General features: G+C 48.7%; 1 protein-coding gene and 1 long non-coding RNA gene across 5 annotated transcripts in view; both read right to left on the bottom strand.

The window, feature by feature from the left end:
• Positions 1 to 283: 283 nt before the first annotated feature.
• On the bottom strand, positions 284 to 3,550 carry LOC141746816 (uncharacterized). The gene is made up of 3 exons (XR_012588494.1): positions 3,467 to 3,550; positions 2,759 to 2,857; positions 284 to 1,515 (listed from the first exon to the last, which is right to left on the bottom strand). It is a non-coding gene; the product is annotated as an uncharacterized LOC141746816 (long non-coding RNA).
• Positions 3,551 to 6,424: 2,874 nt separating this feature from the next.
• GLI2 (GLI family zinc finger 2) overlaps positions 6,425 to 15,011 on the bottom strand; it is a 195,559-nt gene continuing 186,972 nt past the window's right edge. For all 4 annotated transcript variants that reach the window (XM_074595091.1, XM_074595090.1, XM_074595092.1 and 1 more), the window contains 3 exons: positions 14,062 to 14,343; positions 10,595 to 10,931; positions 6,425 to 9,530 (listed from right to left, as the gene is read on the bottom strand). In XM_074595091.1, the coding sequence (XP_074451192.1) occupies positions 7,174 to 9,530; positions 10,595 to 10,931; positions 14,062 to 14,343 (2,976 nt within the window). In that variant the 3' untranslated portion in view covers positions 6,425 to 7,173. The remainder of the gene's footprint in view (positions 9,531 to 10,594; positions 10,932 to 14,061; positions 14,344 to 15,011) is intronic.

Raw genomic sequence — 15,011 nt, 5'->3', positions numbered from 1 at the left:
CCCCAATTAAGTAGAAACCTTCGCCTGGCTCAGCCCCAGTTTCTATTCCCTGAAAACATTTTTCATATTCACTGACAAATCTCCTGACATTGCTAAGACAAGCAATCGTTTCCTGAGAGCTCCTCAAGCAAGGTGAGACCTGTTCAGTTCTTGGATGGCTGCTAACGAGGGAAACTCACTGGCCTGCAGGAAGCGATTAGGATCACCATTTGGAGCACCCTCCTCACTCGGTGCTGGTGTTGCAGGGGTGCAGCCTCTTGGACTGCAGAGCAAAACCCGTTTTCTCACCCCTCCTTAAGATCTCTCAGATACGGTAACGCCGCCCACTTTCAGTGTGCCTGGAGTGATGTTTAATCCTCTGTGCATTTCATGTAGCACTATCGAATTTCACTTATCGTCATTATTGATGAGTGACACAGAGGTTAAATGATTCGCATCAAGACATTTTTGCTCCAAAAAAAAAAATTTAAAAAATTAATACATCATTTTTCAGTCAGTTGAGACACTTTGCTCAGATGCCAGTCAGATGGGTGAGTGCAGCAGGCAGGTACCTTCTCAGAGGGCTGCTTTGCCAGCTGGGAAATGGGGCCAATAAAGCCACCTGGAGATTACCAGGTTCTTGCTATACAATAACAGTGGGCAGAAAGGGAGAAGCACGTTTGTTTCCTGCAGCTTGGCTGAGCCGCAGAGGCTGGGAGCGCCTTTGCTCCGAGGTCTGCAGCCAAGGGCAGGATGCTGGCGTTGCCAAAGGGTGGGGCGGCCCACCTACAGACTCCAGGCCTGCGGCTGCTTCGCCTTTCCAGGCTTGCTGCGAATCTGTCCCAGCTGTGTTCCTGGGTCGCCTTAGCTGCCTTGGTTGTTTCCACCCAAGCAGGTGGCTGAAGCCCTCCAAGAACCATACGGCTGCTGTGCCACCGGTCACACTGCCTTTTCAGGTGATGGCTGCTTGCATGACTAGTCAATCGAGCAGCGGGCTAAAGAGGTAACAGAGCTAAAAACGGTGATTTTGTTCCCCAGAGCCCTTTATGTGAAGCTCTGCAGATCTAAACTCCTCAAAAATTGATCTTTCTCATACCTACGTGAGCATCACTTCTTTGTTTTGCTTTCATCATAGCCAGTAACTCCTCACAGCCCCTGAAATTTTGCAGGTGGGAGACACAAAGCCATGAAGAAAATTAGCCCTGCTTTGACCACAATATTGCTTCCTTCCCTGCTGCTCTCCTCATTTTGTCTGATCTATTTTAACCACCAGCACCGCACTGTAGCACGAACCTTGGTGCTTTGGCCAACATCCAGCTGTGAAACGTGCACTCTTCTTCTGCACGATTCCCTCTTCAGGTGTCAGGAAAGCTGTTCCTCGTGCTCTTGAGTCAAAAAATGCAACTGTCTGTCTGTCAAACGCTGGCAGAGGGGATGTTTGCGCAGGCAGAGTGCTCTGGGGTCCTTCCCAAAGAGGAACAGAAAAGGCCAGGAGAGAGGGGGAATTTTTGAAGGTTGTCTTTATCTATAGACTTTCTGTATAGTGAATGGAGAGAGAAAGGGAAAGAGACTCCTTTAGAAGACATTCAGAGCATCAGACCAAGCTTCTGCTTTGAGTCCTTCCTTAAACGTCCTTTCTTTATAGAGACTAGCCTGGGCTGTACTTAATAATAAGACCAGTCAGAGCAACCTAGACAAAAGATTTATGTAGCCCTACGCCCTGTCCCGTGGTGCAGAAGCTGCCTTTCGGGGTGTGTTGCCATGCCTGCTGCTTCTTGCTCATACCACCCTACATCACACCCTGGTAAAGGTGTGACGGCAAAATAGCCTCGGATGGACAGAGGTAGCAGGCACAAAGTTTGCTTTTCAGTAAGCCGTTGGTACTTAGAGAGACATTTCCAGCAAGTGCACTGTAGTTGAGTGCAGCAGCTCTTTCAAAGTTGACAGCAGGCAGGCCACCGCGCCCCCTACGTTTCTGCCTGACAGGCCAGTGCGGGGAAAACGAAAATCGGGAAGGGAAGGGACCTGTGTAATGAATTAGAGGTGCTAGTGCAATTGGACAGTAGTCACAAACCTTCAGCATGCGTGAAAGCATCACTTTGTGGTTTTTTTTTTTTAATTTTATTTTTATAGCAAACATATTTAATATAGCCATTTCAAGTTTTACATGAAGCATAAATCAAGGAGAAATAAGTATATTGGCCACAACATAGGTTGTTTTGTAGCTTCTAAATTTCTTAAGTGTTAGGTCATTTTACTTACAAGTTAAATAGCTGTCTGCAAGAGGCCTTGGTTGGTCATAAATTGTCCTTCCAATAATATAAAACACACCATTTATTTACAACACGTATGCTCTTCCAAGTAGATCCAACAGCTCGTAAAGAACAAGAGCTCCTATGTCATCCCTACTGAGACCACTGCAATAACGAGCTGTTGGAATGACTCTGTACTCAGTAAGTGCAATCAGATCCAGCAACAGTAGCTTTTATAGGCTTTTTCTCCCCTCCAGGAAAACCTGAGATATTAGTGCAATATTAAAGAGCTGTGATGGTTTTACCCAGAGTGGGATCTTGCTCCTCCTACGCCCCCACTGGTTTTGGGGGTGGAGTGAGGTAACACTCACCAAAGCGGGTCAGAATCAGCCCTGTTAGGATGGTTCATTTTCATAAGGGATATGATTGATTAAAAAGAAGGTTAATTGAATATTATGAAGCTGCCACAGTAGTATAAACTCCAAGCTCCAGCATATAAACAACATTTGTTGCAGAAGGGTTATTACCTGCTTAGAACTGGAGCAATGAGCCTTTCGATCCCTGTTTATTCCAGGATGGCTGAGCAGTAAAAACGCACATGCTGGTACATGACCTCGGGTGGGCTCCTAGGAAATGTTAGCCCAGTTTAAGTAATAAATATGTTCTTACACAGGCAGAGGTGTGCCCTGATCAAACTCTAAAATGAAATACCTGCTAAAAGCAGCATTTGATCTAGATTAGAAACCCACTTTAAGTGTTTGAAATAGAAAAGCAGTAGGAGCTAATCTGAGTCTCCAAAGCCTTTTGTCAATAGAAAAGCTCTGAACAATTTCCTTTTAATAATATTACTGCATTTTTTTAAAATGTGATTTCTGTAGTTCTTGGACAGCATAGAGGGGTGTGATATTTATCCAATGGATTTGCAGACTAACAGGATCATTAACACATTAATCAACATCTTGTTCACTGGCTCAACCTCAGACTATGCCGAGGGTGACTAGATCAGTACAAGAGAATTACAGGAGCATGGGATTCATCTCACCCTACTGGAGAACGTATCTACGTGGTGTTTCTCTGTAATCAACGAGGAGAGTGACACGTGTTCCAGAGGAAAATCCACCCCATTCTATGTGTCTGAACCAGCAAAGATTAATTCAGTCTCAGGATATGCCAATCTCTTGCCACAGACTATGAGGGAGCCCAGAAAGTAGGGTGAGGATTTGTCCCAAACTTACCTGATTATACCAGTCAACTCAACAGGGATCCCACACAGAGGAAAATGAGACCACCCCCTTCAGCTGCTTCTGCATGAAACTGCTGGTTCATTTACACTAAGTGCCATGGATGATTCTACTGGCCAGCTGCTTTGCTCAATAGCTTACTTTATTCCAAACTCATCACTGTGCCCATAGGGATCACCTGTGAACAGCTTCCCCACCCTCCCTTAAAGCTCTAGCCCTGTCCACACCAACCCACCTCTACAAAACCAAGTTGAAAATCAGTCTCTTGAGTGGCTGAGGTAACTCTTGCTGCAGTCAAATGAAATCTTTCTCATCAGTGGGCTGGACCACCTTCTAACGGGATCACAACTGATGTGTCTGTTGCTCACCATACCATTGCTTCCCATGACATACAGAGTGGACATATTAACTTCTCCTTTCTTCAAACTCGATACTAAAGTAGTTGCTGTCATGGCCCATCGCAGCTCTGCTGATCTGTCTCCTTTTGGACACTGACAAAGATGGTCAACAAGCCATTTTGCCATGAATCTTCTGGTTGCCAAATTTCTCCAGCCCTTGCTTTGAGCCCTTCTCCTGTGCTGCTCCTGCTGCACTGTCATCCTCCTTCAAATCACCTCTGCTGAGAGGCCAATGAAAGCCGCCTGGGCAGCATGGCCGTGCTTGCAACAGCACCCTGGCTTCACTCCCTCTCCTCCTGCCACCTCCATTCCATTGTTGACTGGAAGCTCTTCAAGGCAAGACCATTGCACACCCAGCAGTGACACACACCAGGCCCATCCAGCTCCTCACCAGCTGTTCCTAAGCACGGCCAGAGTCCAGTCAACTGGGCTGATGTGGCAGTGACAAACCAAGACCAACCACCATTACCAATAAAAAGTATTAATAACAGGCACAAGGAATTATGAAAAAAATTACTTTTTAATGTACAAAAGGTTTATATACAGGTTCAGCATGTTACCTCCGTTCTTATGATGTAGAAAACAGCTAAAAATGTTCTTAAGATATAAATTTGACAGAACAATTCACCTACAGTACTTTTAGTAATGATGTCTTCTATACATAATATATACAGTGCTGGAATGGTTATTATAATACTTTTTCAGTAAATGAAGGAAGACCACCATTGGAAAGTCTGAGAAATCTCAAGTCATTGGAGATTTGGTTTTGCTTTTGTATTTGATCTTTTGCTAATGAGATATCTGTGAAGAGGGACTCAGTGGCCATCGTTGCCCTACGCAGCTGTTGAAAAAAATCAGATTAGCAGTTGAAGGACACACGAAAGCCTGATCCATCTCTGCACAAGGGTTGCCCAGTTGTACTCCAAGAGTCCAGGACAACATACAACGTCCTAAAATACGTACTGCCCTCTTTTCATAAATGCAAAGGCAAGGGCAAGGTCAGTAACTGCAGGACAATATATACAGCGGACTATAAAACAATCCCTTTAAACACAATTTTCAGGGGAGACACAAATAAACAGCCAGGCACCTTGCTTTGCTTTCCTGTCCTCATGCACCCTGGACATCAGCAGGAGTCATGGGGGCCTCAAGGGGTGAGGAGCATCCTGTGCACGCCCTCTGCATTTGGGATGAGGATGGGCAAGACCACAGGATGCTATCAGCTGTAGCCAGGACTACCTGGCAGCAGGGCCATGCCAACCCACCACTGCCAAGCACAGCTGTTGGCGTATCTGATATCACAAAGTTTGCCTGAAGGTAACACGTGGCATTTTCATGCCAGCCCCTGGTCATGCTGGTAACAGGGAGCCTGACATCTGTTTGTGCAAAATGAAGGCAGGAACACCAGAAAGCACCTTTATAGAGCTGCCCCTGTCCCTTGCAGGGGACGGAGTTGGACACAAGTAAGAACATCACAATAATATAAGGGGGAGAGGGGAGATGGGAAGGAGAGAGTGAAGCTCTGCAGAATGCTTGTCCGGTCAAACTGTGAGAACCTGGGGGATGTCACACTTGTCGCCTGCCCTTCAACATTCTGGGTACAAAGTATATGATGCTATGAGAGCAGGATGAGGAGAGCTGTCCTTATCCAACGCAGTCAGAAATTAAGCAAGGCGTCCTGCCCAAGTACATGCACCCCACCAGTTCTGTCCTTTTGTCTAATGGCAGTAAAAATAAATAATGCAAGTAAGATTGACTTCAGTGCCAGGTGGGACCGGCCTGGAAACAGCTGATCGTTAAAACAAGCAGTTGTATTTTGGTGGAGGATTTGGCTTTGGGAGCCCCTGCTCCTCCCATCTCTTCCCCAAGGAAGTTTCCAAGAGATTCTCACTGACTGAGCTACTATTTTGACTTAAATACCTGTTCTGAGACTTTCCAGATATTTGCCTATGCCGTAGGCTGCAGGTGCAGCATTGAACTGAACCAGGCTGGGTACAAAGAGTAGCTATATACTGTAGCACAAAGCACGAGCCAAAATGATGCCCTGGCTTGTCCCTGGTATATATTTTGGATACAGCAGCTCTTTTCATGCTGACCAAAGCTGTGGGACACGTTAATGCAGCACTGGGTACATGCCAACAAGGCTCCTGGCAGGGTGTATTAGCTCATGCTTATGACACAGACAAACCCTGTCCAGATAAACCAGCTCCCACAACGCTGCCACAGTGCAGACCGGGCTGAAACGATCATAAAACTCTCTCCATCACCATCGCTTTAGTATGTGAGCACCTCAGCGTGGAAAACCCAACAGAAAGAGAAGCTGTTGCAAAGCCGCACAGGGATATGGTAATGCGCGCTTCAGAAACCTGACATTAAAGATGCATGCGGGGCTCCCGCAGAAAGTCGCTGCGCTCAGAGGGCGCAAAGTTATGCGTGTGTGTCAGTCTGCACGCCGGAGCCTTCCTGCCACGGGGGATTATTTCCCAGTGATTGCTGTTCCCAGGCCTCTGCTCCACTCCGCACGTTATATAAACCACGTTGTAAACACATCTGATCAAAGTGTGCATTCACCTTTTATGTGTCTCATCAATGTGTCTTTCCAATGTTTTCTCAGAAACACCACTATGTTTTTATAAATGTACATTTTATATACGCTTCTGGCAATACACTATTATTTGATTTTTAAAGGAAGAGAGGCCTTGGCTACTTAACACGAAAGCATGGTAAGGCACTTTGCTGAGAAGCCGTTTGGAATCAATGCTCTTTGCAAGGTACAAAGGTATTTATGGTATAAAACAACACTGCTGGCAGAGGGCTTGTTTGGAGACGTAACTAAACCCTACTCTCATCAGAGCAGAATACGTAGTATGGCTTTTATTCTTATCAAAACCGCGTCCTCCCGTATCTTTCTGGGGCGGGTTGAAAATGGAAATTTTTTTTGCAAACGTAACTAACGGAAAATGATGGGGAGTGCTATTTACAGGGCTGCCAGGGAGGGAGGGTTTCATCTCTAACCACGCTCATGCAGTCTCCTAGCTTGGTGGTGATATCGTTCAGTGCTCTGGGAAACCAAGCCAAAAAATAACACTAGAGGTGCACCCGTGTGGTGCTGAACTGCCTGGATATAGTTTACATAACTCTGTACAGAAACTTTTTAAAATTTTCATTTTGAATCCCTTTAATGTATTTAATACTTATAAAAAAAAATCTACTCTATTGAAACAGATTATTTTTGAAAAGCACATTCATAAAACTGCTTCACACACAGCCCCTTGGATAGCGCTAAGGCCTTGTGCTTTACTGTTATGACATCATGTTTAGAAATTTACTCTCTTCCGCCAGCGTGGTTAGCATGGAGCTCATATCGCCTATTGCCATATTGCTTATTCCCGCGGGAATGGTGGGCAGTGTCAGAGAGTTTCGTGGAGTCGTCAGGCGAGAGGAATTCTGGGAGAGGTTCTGCAGGATGCTGGGGCTCAGGGTTCCCGACATCAGGCTCGAGTGGTCCCCATCGTCCATGATGGCATCAAAATCTATCTGGGGTGGCTCAAGACCTTGCGAGTCCACCGTGCTGGACACCTGGTTCGCCCCTGGGGAAGGCAGAGCGGCCGGCTTGCTGTTCAGCGCGCACTGCTGCTGTCTGACCCGGCAGTCCGCATGATTATCGAAGCTGCTGTTCTGTTCATACATGTGGATTTGACCATAATAGTACATCAAATTGTTTTCCCTCGTACCGTCTGCACACTGTTGGGCTGGTGCCTGCAACATGTCACTGGTTCTTTTATGCGCGGCCTCCGCCGCCTCCTGGCCCGGGCTGATGGTGTTTGTAGGGTGGGGAGTTCTCATGTAGCCCAGCTGCTGGACGGTGCGGAGGCCTCGGGGTCTGTTGCCCGGGCTGGGCTCAGGCGGAGGACGAGGCTGGACCATGCCAGGTGGATACGCCTGCGTGGCTGAGCCCATCATGCTCTGCTGAGGCTCAAAGCTGGGCTGGTTGGAGGTCATGACGGGCTGATGAAAGGCCTCCTGAGCCATGGGGAAGTTCAGGTGGGTCGGCTGAGATGAGTAGTTCTGCTGACTTGGTTCGTGCATGACCTGGCCCAGCATCGTGCGCTCACTGTTGCTGCCGACCATTAAAGAAGGGTCGGTCGCCATGTCCATTTGCTGAGGGTGAAGGTGGGGTCCGGACTTTGCTGCCATGCCGCTACAAGAAGGAGAGATCTGATTTGGGTTGCCACTGATTGCACTGGGGCTCAGCATCTGATGAGGTTGGTTATACCCTGTGTGCAAACCCAAATCGGCGTTCATACCGGGGCCTAGGCTCATTGGCTGCTGCCGCAGCTGCATACAGTTTAGCCTCTGCCCATCCATGCCCACGTTTCTTTGCATAAAGCTCTGCTGCGTTACGTTCATATTGCTCTCTGGCAGCTGCATCTGCTGCTGGTTGTAGTTCTGGTACTGACCAAAGTTCTGCTTCTGCTGGACCACTGCTAAGTTCCCTTGTGAAAACTGCTGTTTCGACTGATTGGACATCATATCAACCGTACCCGAGCTGACTTCATTCCACTGGACAGGCATGTTATTTTTATTCATGTCTGAGGAAGCATCAAAGCTCATGGGACACTCTGCCATCATGGGTCCCAAGTGGCTCATGCTCGCCTCAGCCACTGCCATCCTGCGCTGGCCTGGCAAGACTGGAGGCTGCAGCTTCCCGCTTCCCTGGAAGCTCTGCATCTCGTTGCTGTACCCCATGGAAGTGCTCTCGGCCCCTGTCCCATTGCTCTGGGATTTGATGTACTGCACCACGTCATCTGGCAGCATAATATCATCATCTCCAACGGGTGCCTCTGCCTCCCCGGACATGGCTTCCATGGCGATGTTTTCGCTGATGCTCAGTGGCCGGGGTGAGTAGGTGTGCCGAGGGAGGTTCCCATCTGATCGACCGTAGCTCTGGAGGCCAAAATTCCTCCTGTCCGTGGGGTGTGGTGGATGGAAGGGGTTCATGCTGTTGGTGCTGTTGAAGCGGTGAACTCGCGGGAGGGCCTGGGGGTCTCCAGCAGGTCTCCTCACTGGGTCGCTTGCCCGCCTCGTGCAGTTGCCCGGCACCTCGTGGGGAAATGCTGCAGCTGACGGGTAGCCATAGGTGTTACCATCGCTGCAACGCCTGGGGCCTGGTGGGAGGCGAATGGAGGGCAAGGTGGGGTCTGGTCCGTCCATAAGTGAGATCCTGTTCTTCAGGGTCATCCTCTCCATGTTCGGCAGGGGAGTCGGAGGAGGGCCCCCTGTGGCAGCAGCATACTTGGCTTTCAGCCTGTAGTGCTGAGCTGGCGTGAGGTTCAGCAGACCCGGCATCCCGCTGCACTGGCTTGCCTCGCTCGACCGACGGGAGGCATCCGTCGAAATTGGGTCGTAGGAGTCAGCAGAGCTCGTGTTGTTGGGACGGTGCCCGAGCTGCGAAGCCTCGCTGGAACGGCGGCTGGAGAAGTACGGGGAGATCCCTGATGATCTGCGGCTGACAGTGTAGGCGGAGCTGATAGTGCTTGTCGTACTATCACGGCGCTCATTGAGTTGGTTCAGCATCGTAACCTCATTGACAGACAGCTCCATTATTCTGGGATTAGGCAGCGTAGCAGAAGAACCACCACTATTTTCTAGAATAGACCCTAAGGAGAAAGGTTGCAGGGAAGGAAAAGGTTTAGTTAGCTGAGAAATTCCACTTGGTAGTATACTTGGTGCCAGAATACAGACACACAAAGCCACCCCCCAAATATTTTACAGGAACAATAGTGAATTTCATTTGCTGCCAGTGAATTCAAAGCTTCATCTCCAGCTCTGTGTCCATGCACAAAGAACAAGACGGCTGGAGAGAGAAGACAAGAAGTCCCTGCTGCAGAGTCTTTGCAATGTGTACTCCACTGACGCTCAGCTGCTGAGGAAGTGCCTCCACATGGGCTTCTCTTAGCAGGAAAAAAGTAGGACTGGTGTGAACAGTGCCATGGGGACAGTGCATGTAGCTTCAACCACAGCTGCTCACTGGGACAGATGCACATCAGCCAGGGATAGGAGGCTGAGGGCCCAAAAGTTGACACTCAGTGGCTCTTCCCAGAGTAAACCAAGAAGCTCCAATATACTGAGCCCTGAGGTTTAGTATAACCCAGGCCCTATGCCTTGGAACTTCCTGGCAAAGTTAGAGGAGCACTGAAGGGATCATAAAGATACCTTTAACAGGAATACCCAGCCAGCAGAAAACTAGCATGTGAAGCTGTAGGCAATAGCCAGGAGCTCTCAAAGTGACAAAAGGCCTGTCAGAGGGAGATCAAGGACGAAGGGCTTGTCTGGATTGCTGCTGTGCTCCAGCAATCTCCCTGGAGGCACCTCAGCCCTTGGGGAATTGTTACAGCTGGAACAAACCCAAGCAGTCCTGCGGCTGCCACTGGGACAGCGAGGACAGCTATGGCTGAGTCCTGGGCAAGCCCAGGAATAAGAAGGACACCATTACTTCTGCCTCCTTTTTAGCTCTGTAGCATTGAGCATCTGGGTTCTGTTGCACATCACCAGATGGCTGTGTTTATGCCCAGGCTCTCCATTTTACCTAACATCTCTATCCAGCAAGGGCTGACTCAGAGCCAATAAGAAAGGATTGTCCTCCAGGGCAGTCTCTTGGTTATGAAACCAGAGTCAAACTCTGGAGGGTTCCTACAGGACATGGCCCAGGCCCAGGGCTTACCGTTTCCTGAGATGGGAGGCAGCTTGGTGTTTCTAGCTTGCGGAGCTGGGCTCACCCACGAGCAGGAATCCTTAACTGTCTTGAGTTTCTCTTTCTTGAGCTGTTCAAGTCGTTGCATCGTCGTCATGTGTTTCCTTAGCTGCAGGCTGACTGTCGAATTACCAGATGAGACCGTTGAGTCCACAACAGGAGCGTTGTCATCCAACGCAGTCAGATCTCCCAGACTTCCCCCGCTGTGCATGTTCATTTCTACTCCACTGTCATTGTTGTTGGTGCTGCCAAGGGGTGACGGCTCACTGCTGCACGACGACTGGCCACCAGGACTGGACTGACACATCTTGGGGAAGGAAAAGAGGAGGAGTTGGGCAGGTGGAAACATGGATGGAAAGAAACCAGGAGCCCAACATCCCCAGTGACTCCACATGTTTCACCCTATCCCATGCTGTCGCCTCTCTTGTTACCCTTCCCTGCTGCAGGATGTCAGGTCTACCAGTGGGCAGGGGCACCTTCCCTAGAGGGGAAGGGCAGGGCAGCACCCCACAGCTGGAAAAATTATATGGTGGGTTCAACTGGAGGATGGAGAGAAACTAAATGCTGTTCCTCCAAAAGATGAAGGACGGATTCTTCTCGAAGAAAAGCAGCACATTACCTGGTTGTGCAAGGTATATTGCAGCAAGCCCCGGCTTATCTAACATAGGATCAAGGCCTAAGTATTTCAGACACAACGTATTTCTGTCTTTAAAATACCCTAACATATAATTAGGTGAGATGACAAACTTCCCAGCCAGATAAAAACCTGGTTCACTGTTTGCAAACTCCCACTTGCAGATAAGGCAGATAAGCACCATAAATATTTATTTTATTTACATTAGGAACTGCGTTTCACATTGAACAGTTTGTTTGCAGCAGACACTAAATGGTCTGAACTTGCTCTGAGGTAGCTGTTGCTGCTACCAGACAGGATGCCTGGCTTCTCCGCTCCAGGCCCATGCTCCAGCAACTGTCAGAAAATGGGAGTGCTAAAAATGCAACGCACTTTGCCTCAGGCCAAGGTGGGAGTGCAGGGTGATGCAGTGCTCTGCTTTGCTCCGTAGCAGCCCTCATGGGCAGGGCTGACTGATTTTGATGGCCTCAATGCCCTGCAATTGGGATGATAGAGATTGCAATCCCAGGATTTAATGACAAGTTGTGATGCTGGGAGAAAGGTGGCAAAGGGACTCCTCGGGCACTGTGTCCCCCGCTTTCTGCGCTCAAGCAAATATCCCCTGTCCCTCCCCATCTCTCCGCATGCCTCCGTCACCACCCCGCAGGGGTTAGCTGGAAACAATAGGTCTGCAGGACACCATGCTTTATACAGCTATTTTAATACAAAGGATTTCTTTGCTCACCTTAGTACCGACTGTCCTTAGGAAGGTAGAGTAAGGAAGGGTAAGTGGGAATAAAGAACAGATTATTAGGACAAAGACAGCATTAACAGAAAGGACCGTGTTAGTAAAAGGAGGAAGAGGGGAGTGCAGAATACAACACAAATTCCCCTCTCCTGCACCCTGTCTTCCCTGCCTTCCCTCTCTGGGGCCTCAGTCAAAAACCCCACCCGTCTCCATGGGTTTGGGATGAGACTCAACGATGGGTCAAAACAAGGGGCCTCGGAGTAATGGGAACCAGTGAAGCATCTCATCCTTCCCACCACCCTGACCTTAACCAGGAAACAGGAGTTGGACGTGGCCCCGCCAGGTCAGATGCCGCCCGTTTGACGTGCATGAGTGAAGTACGCAGTGCTAGACAGGGAGAGCACAGAGGAACATCCGACCCACGGCCCTGCCGCCAGCGAGACGGCTTGGCTGCAACCCTGGGAGTGCAGAGCCCTAGGAAAACAACCCCACACCTTCAGGAGAAATGGGATGGGGAGCCGTGATTGTGTCCATGTTTTCATAGAAAAAAACAAACAAAACACAAGGAAGAAGAGTACTGGAAAGAGGTCATTCTGTCCAGTGGTTCTCACACTCAGTTTTTGTAATCCCATACAGAGCCTCATCACAGTAAAACTGTTCCTTTAGTCAATTAGAGACAGTTTGGATGTGAAAATACTCAATTCCTTCCTAACCGAAACATGCTGCTCATTAGTAATTTGTCCAACAACACATCCCTTAACCTTTTTCAGAAAATCTTTGTAGCTCCAGGGCACGTTGTTTCACAGGAATAACAATCTTTTAGCCTGGATTCAAATCAAGAAAAATATGTATTTTAGAGCTCGAAGTCCTTTCAGCTCTAGTGAGAAGTGTGGGGACTATGTGAACACGCTCCTTTGCAGGTGAAGGTCTTTTCTGCTGTACGCAGCCCATACCCTGCCCCACTCTGAGCAGGTGCAGCAGACCAGAACTTTGGGTACAAAGGTGAAAGGAAACATCAAAAGGCTAAAGTGACCCGTGTGTTGCAATGCTCCACCTCCTCCACCCGCAGTGGTGTGCTGAGGAGCAGGTGGGCTCCCTGCATGGGGTGGAAGCGGCTTGAATGTGTTTGCACCCATCATCACACACACCTCGTTAGCACCACAGACCCCACTTCTGCCTACTGTGGAGCTGCTGTAATGGCCAGAAGGCTGATAAATGGTCTCTGCTTCAGCTGGTGGCCACTCATGGGATTGTAAAACATGATCACGGTTGACTGCAAGCCTGTACTCTGTGGGCTACAGCCTTGCTTGCATGTTTATTCCTGATTTCAGTCCCTTGACCCATCATCCCACTACAATTTTCTGTGGCAGCTGGGAATTGTGTATTGAACTCGGGTACTCCTGAGGAACCTGCTCTAGCTGACCTTGCCTGAACAGGGAGGTTGGACTAGATGATCTCAACAATCCCTGTCAACCCCAGTGATTCTGTGCTTCTGTGTATGATGGACAGGACCGAGGAATTGAACTTGATTAAAGATACCCAACAAAAACAAACCAGCTACTTTTATCCCCACTGGCTTCATCAGGCAGCCCACAACAAAGTTGTGCCAGCAAAACTGCTGTGCAGCAGCAGCCTGGAAAGAAAAACAGTGAAGGGTGAGGGAGGAGGAGGAGGAGAAAAGGGACTGCTTAAGACAGGACTTCTGCTTCAGAAGCGTTCATCAATCTGTGCCCTATGGTCATTGCTCAGTTTAAATTGCTTAGGTAGGTAAAGCTCATTTGACCACAACACTCTGAGTTTTACCCACTTCACAGCACAGGGAGGCCAAGCTCAACACTGGGCATCACATGGCCCCCATGACTACAAGGGCGGGAATTTGTGATGCTGGGGAGGAAGGTGCAAAATGTACTGGACTGTGCCCTGACCTGCGGTTTCATCTCTGGACTTGAATTCTAGGGTGTTGGCAGGTGAAGGGCAACTGCTTGGAGAGTTAAATGGGATGCAAATGCTTCACGCCCCCATTGCGTTGGAGAAATTAGGGACCGCGTCATTTCTGCCAAGAGCAACTGCTCTTACCACAGAATTCTCCGTTTTTATCGTTTTGACTTGTAAGCAATCCTCCATGCTCCTCGTGGTGCTGTTGGCCTCAGGGCTCTCCTCTGAAACCTTGCTGCTCTGCTTGGCGCTTGCCTCATTGTCCCCATTTTCCTTGAGCGGAGGTGGCCTCGGGTGAACATCATTGCGCTGCTTCTTCGTGACGTGGGCATCAGGCCCGTGCACGGTCTTGACGTGTTTCCTGAGGGAACTAGGGTCCGTGTACCGCTTCGTGCAGCCAGGGATTTTACAGACGTAGGGTTTCTGTCAATACAAGAAAATCTAAGGTTATATTTAGAACAAGCCCAAATATTCCAGGTACAGTGTATGGATCAAGAAAATACAATGAGCATAGCGGCTGGCAGCAGCAAAATGTGGAGCATCTGCTCCACAGGGTTCTGTAAGACTGAGATCTCTAAAATGTGATATATGGGCTGCTGCTGATCCACACAGACCTGGCCAGTCATTTGATGTTGGCTAAACTCCTTGTTTTCAGTTTCTGGATTAAAAGACAGCTAAGAATTCATGAAATACTTTCCTAATATTACTTTCCTATGTATGTATTTGCTCGGGCGGCCGCAGGAATGTTTCCTGATTATGGCTGGGAGGGAGGTGATGTAGGGGACTGGCTGTAACACATTCTCTCTGCTAAGGTGGGGTCTACACCGAGAAAATGTCTGAGACCTTCTGGCTGACGGAATTCCAGTGAAACCAAGCCAGACTGGATTCACCCTACTCAATCTATCATACCACTCCAGCACCTGTCACCTTGAAATCTGTTATTGTGCAAAACAAACCACAGGCATGCAGTGTTTTTTTTCGGATGATAGCACTCTAGTCCCGAATTCATGAATCATTGATTGACACAGGAAAACAAGGCTGAAGCCGTGCTTCTGAAAGCAGAAGTCAGCAAACAGATACTTTTCTTCTTT

Source organism: Larus michahellis, chromosome 7 (assembly GCF_964199755.1).
Source record: "Larus michahellis chromosome 7, bLarMic1.1, whole genome shotgun sequence".
Taxonomy (NCBI): Eukaryota; Metazoa; Chordata; class Aves; order Charadriiformes; family Laridae; genus Larus; species Larus michahellis.
The sequence above is the reverse complement of the archived record's forward strand: the minus strand, read 5'-3'. Positions and strand labels throughout refer to the sequence as shown.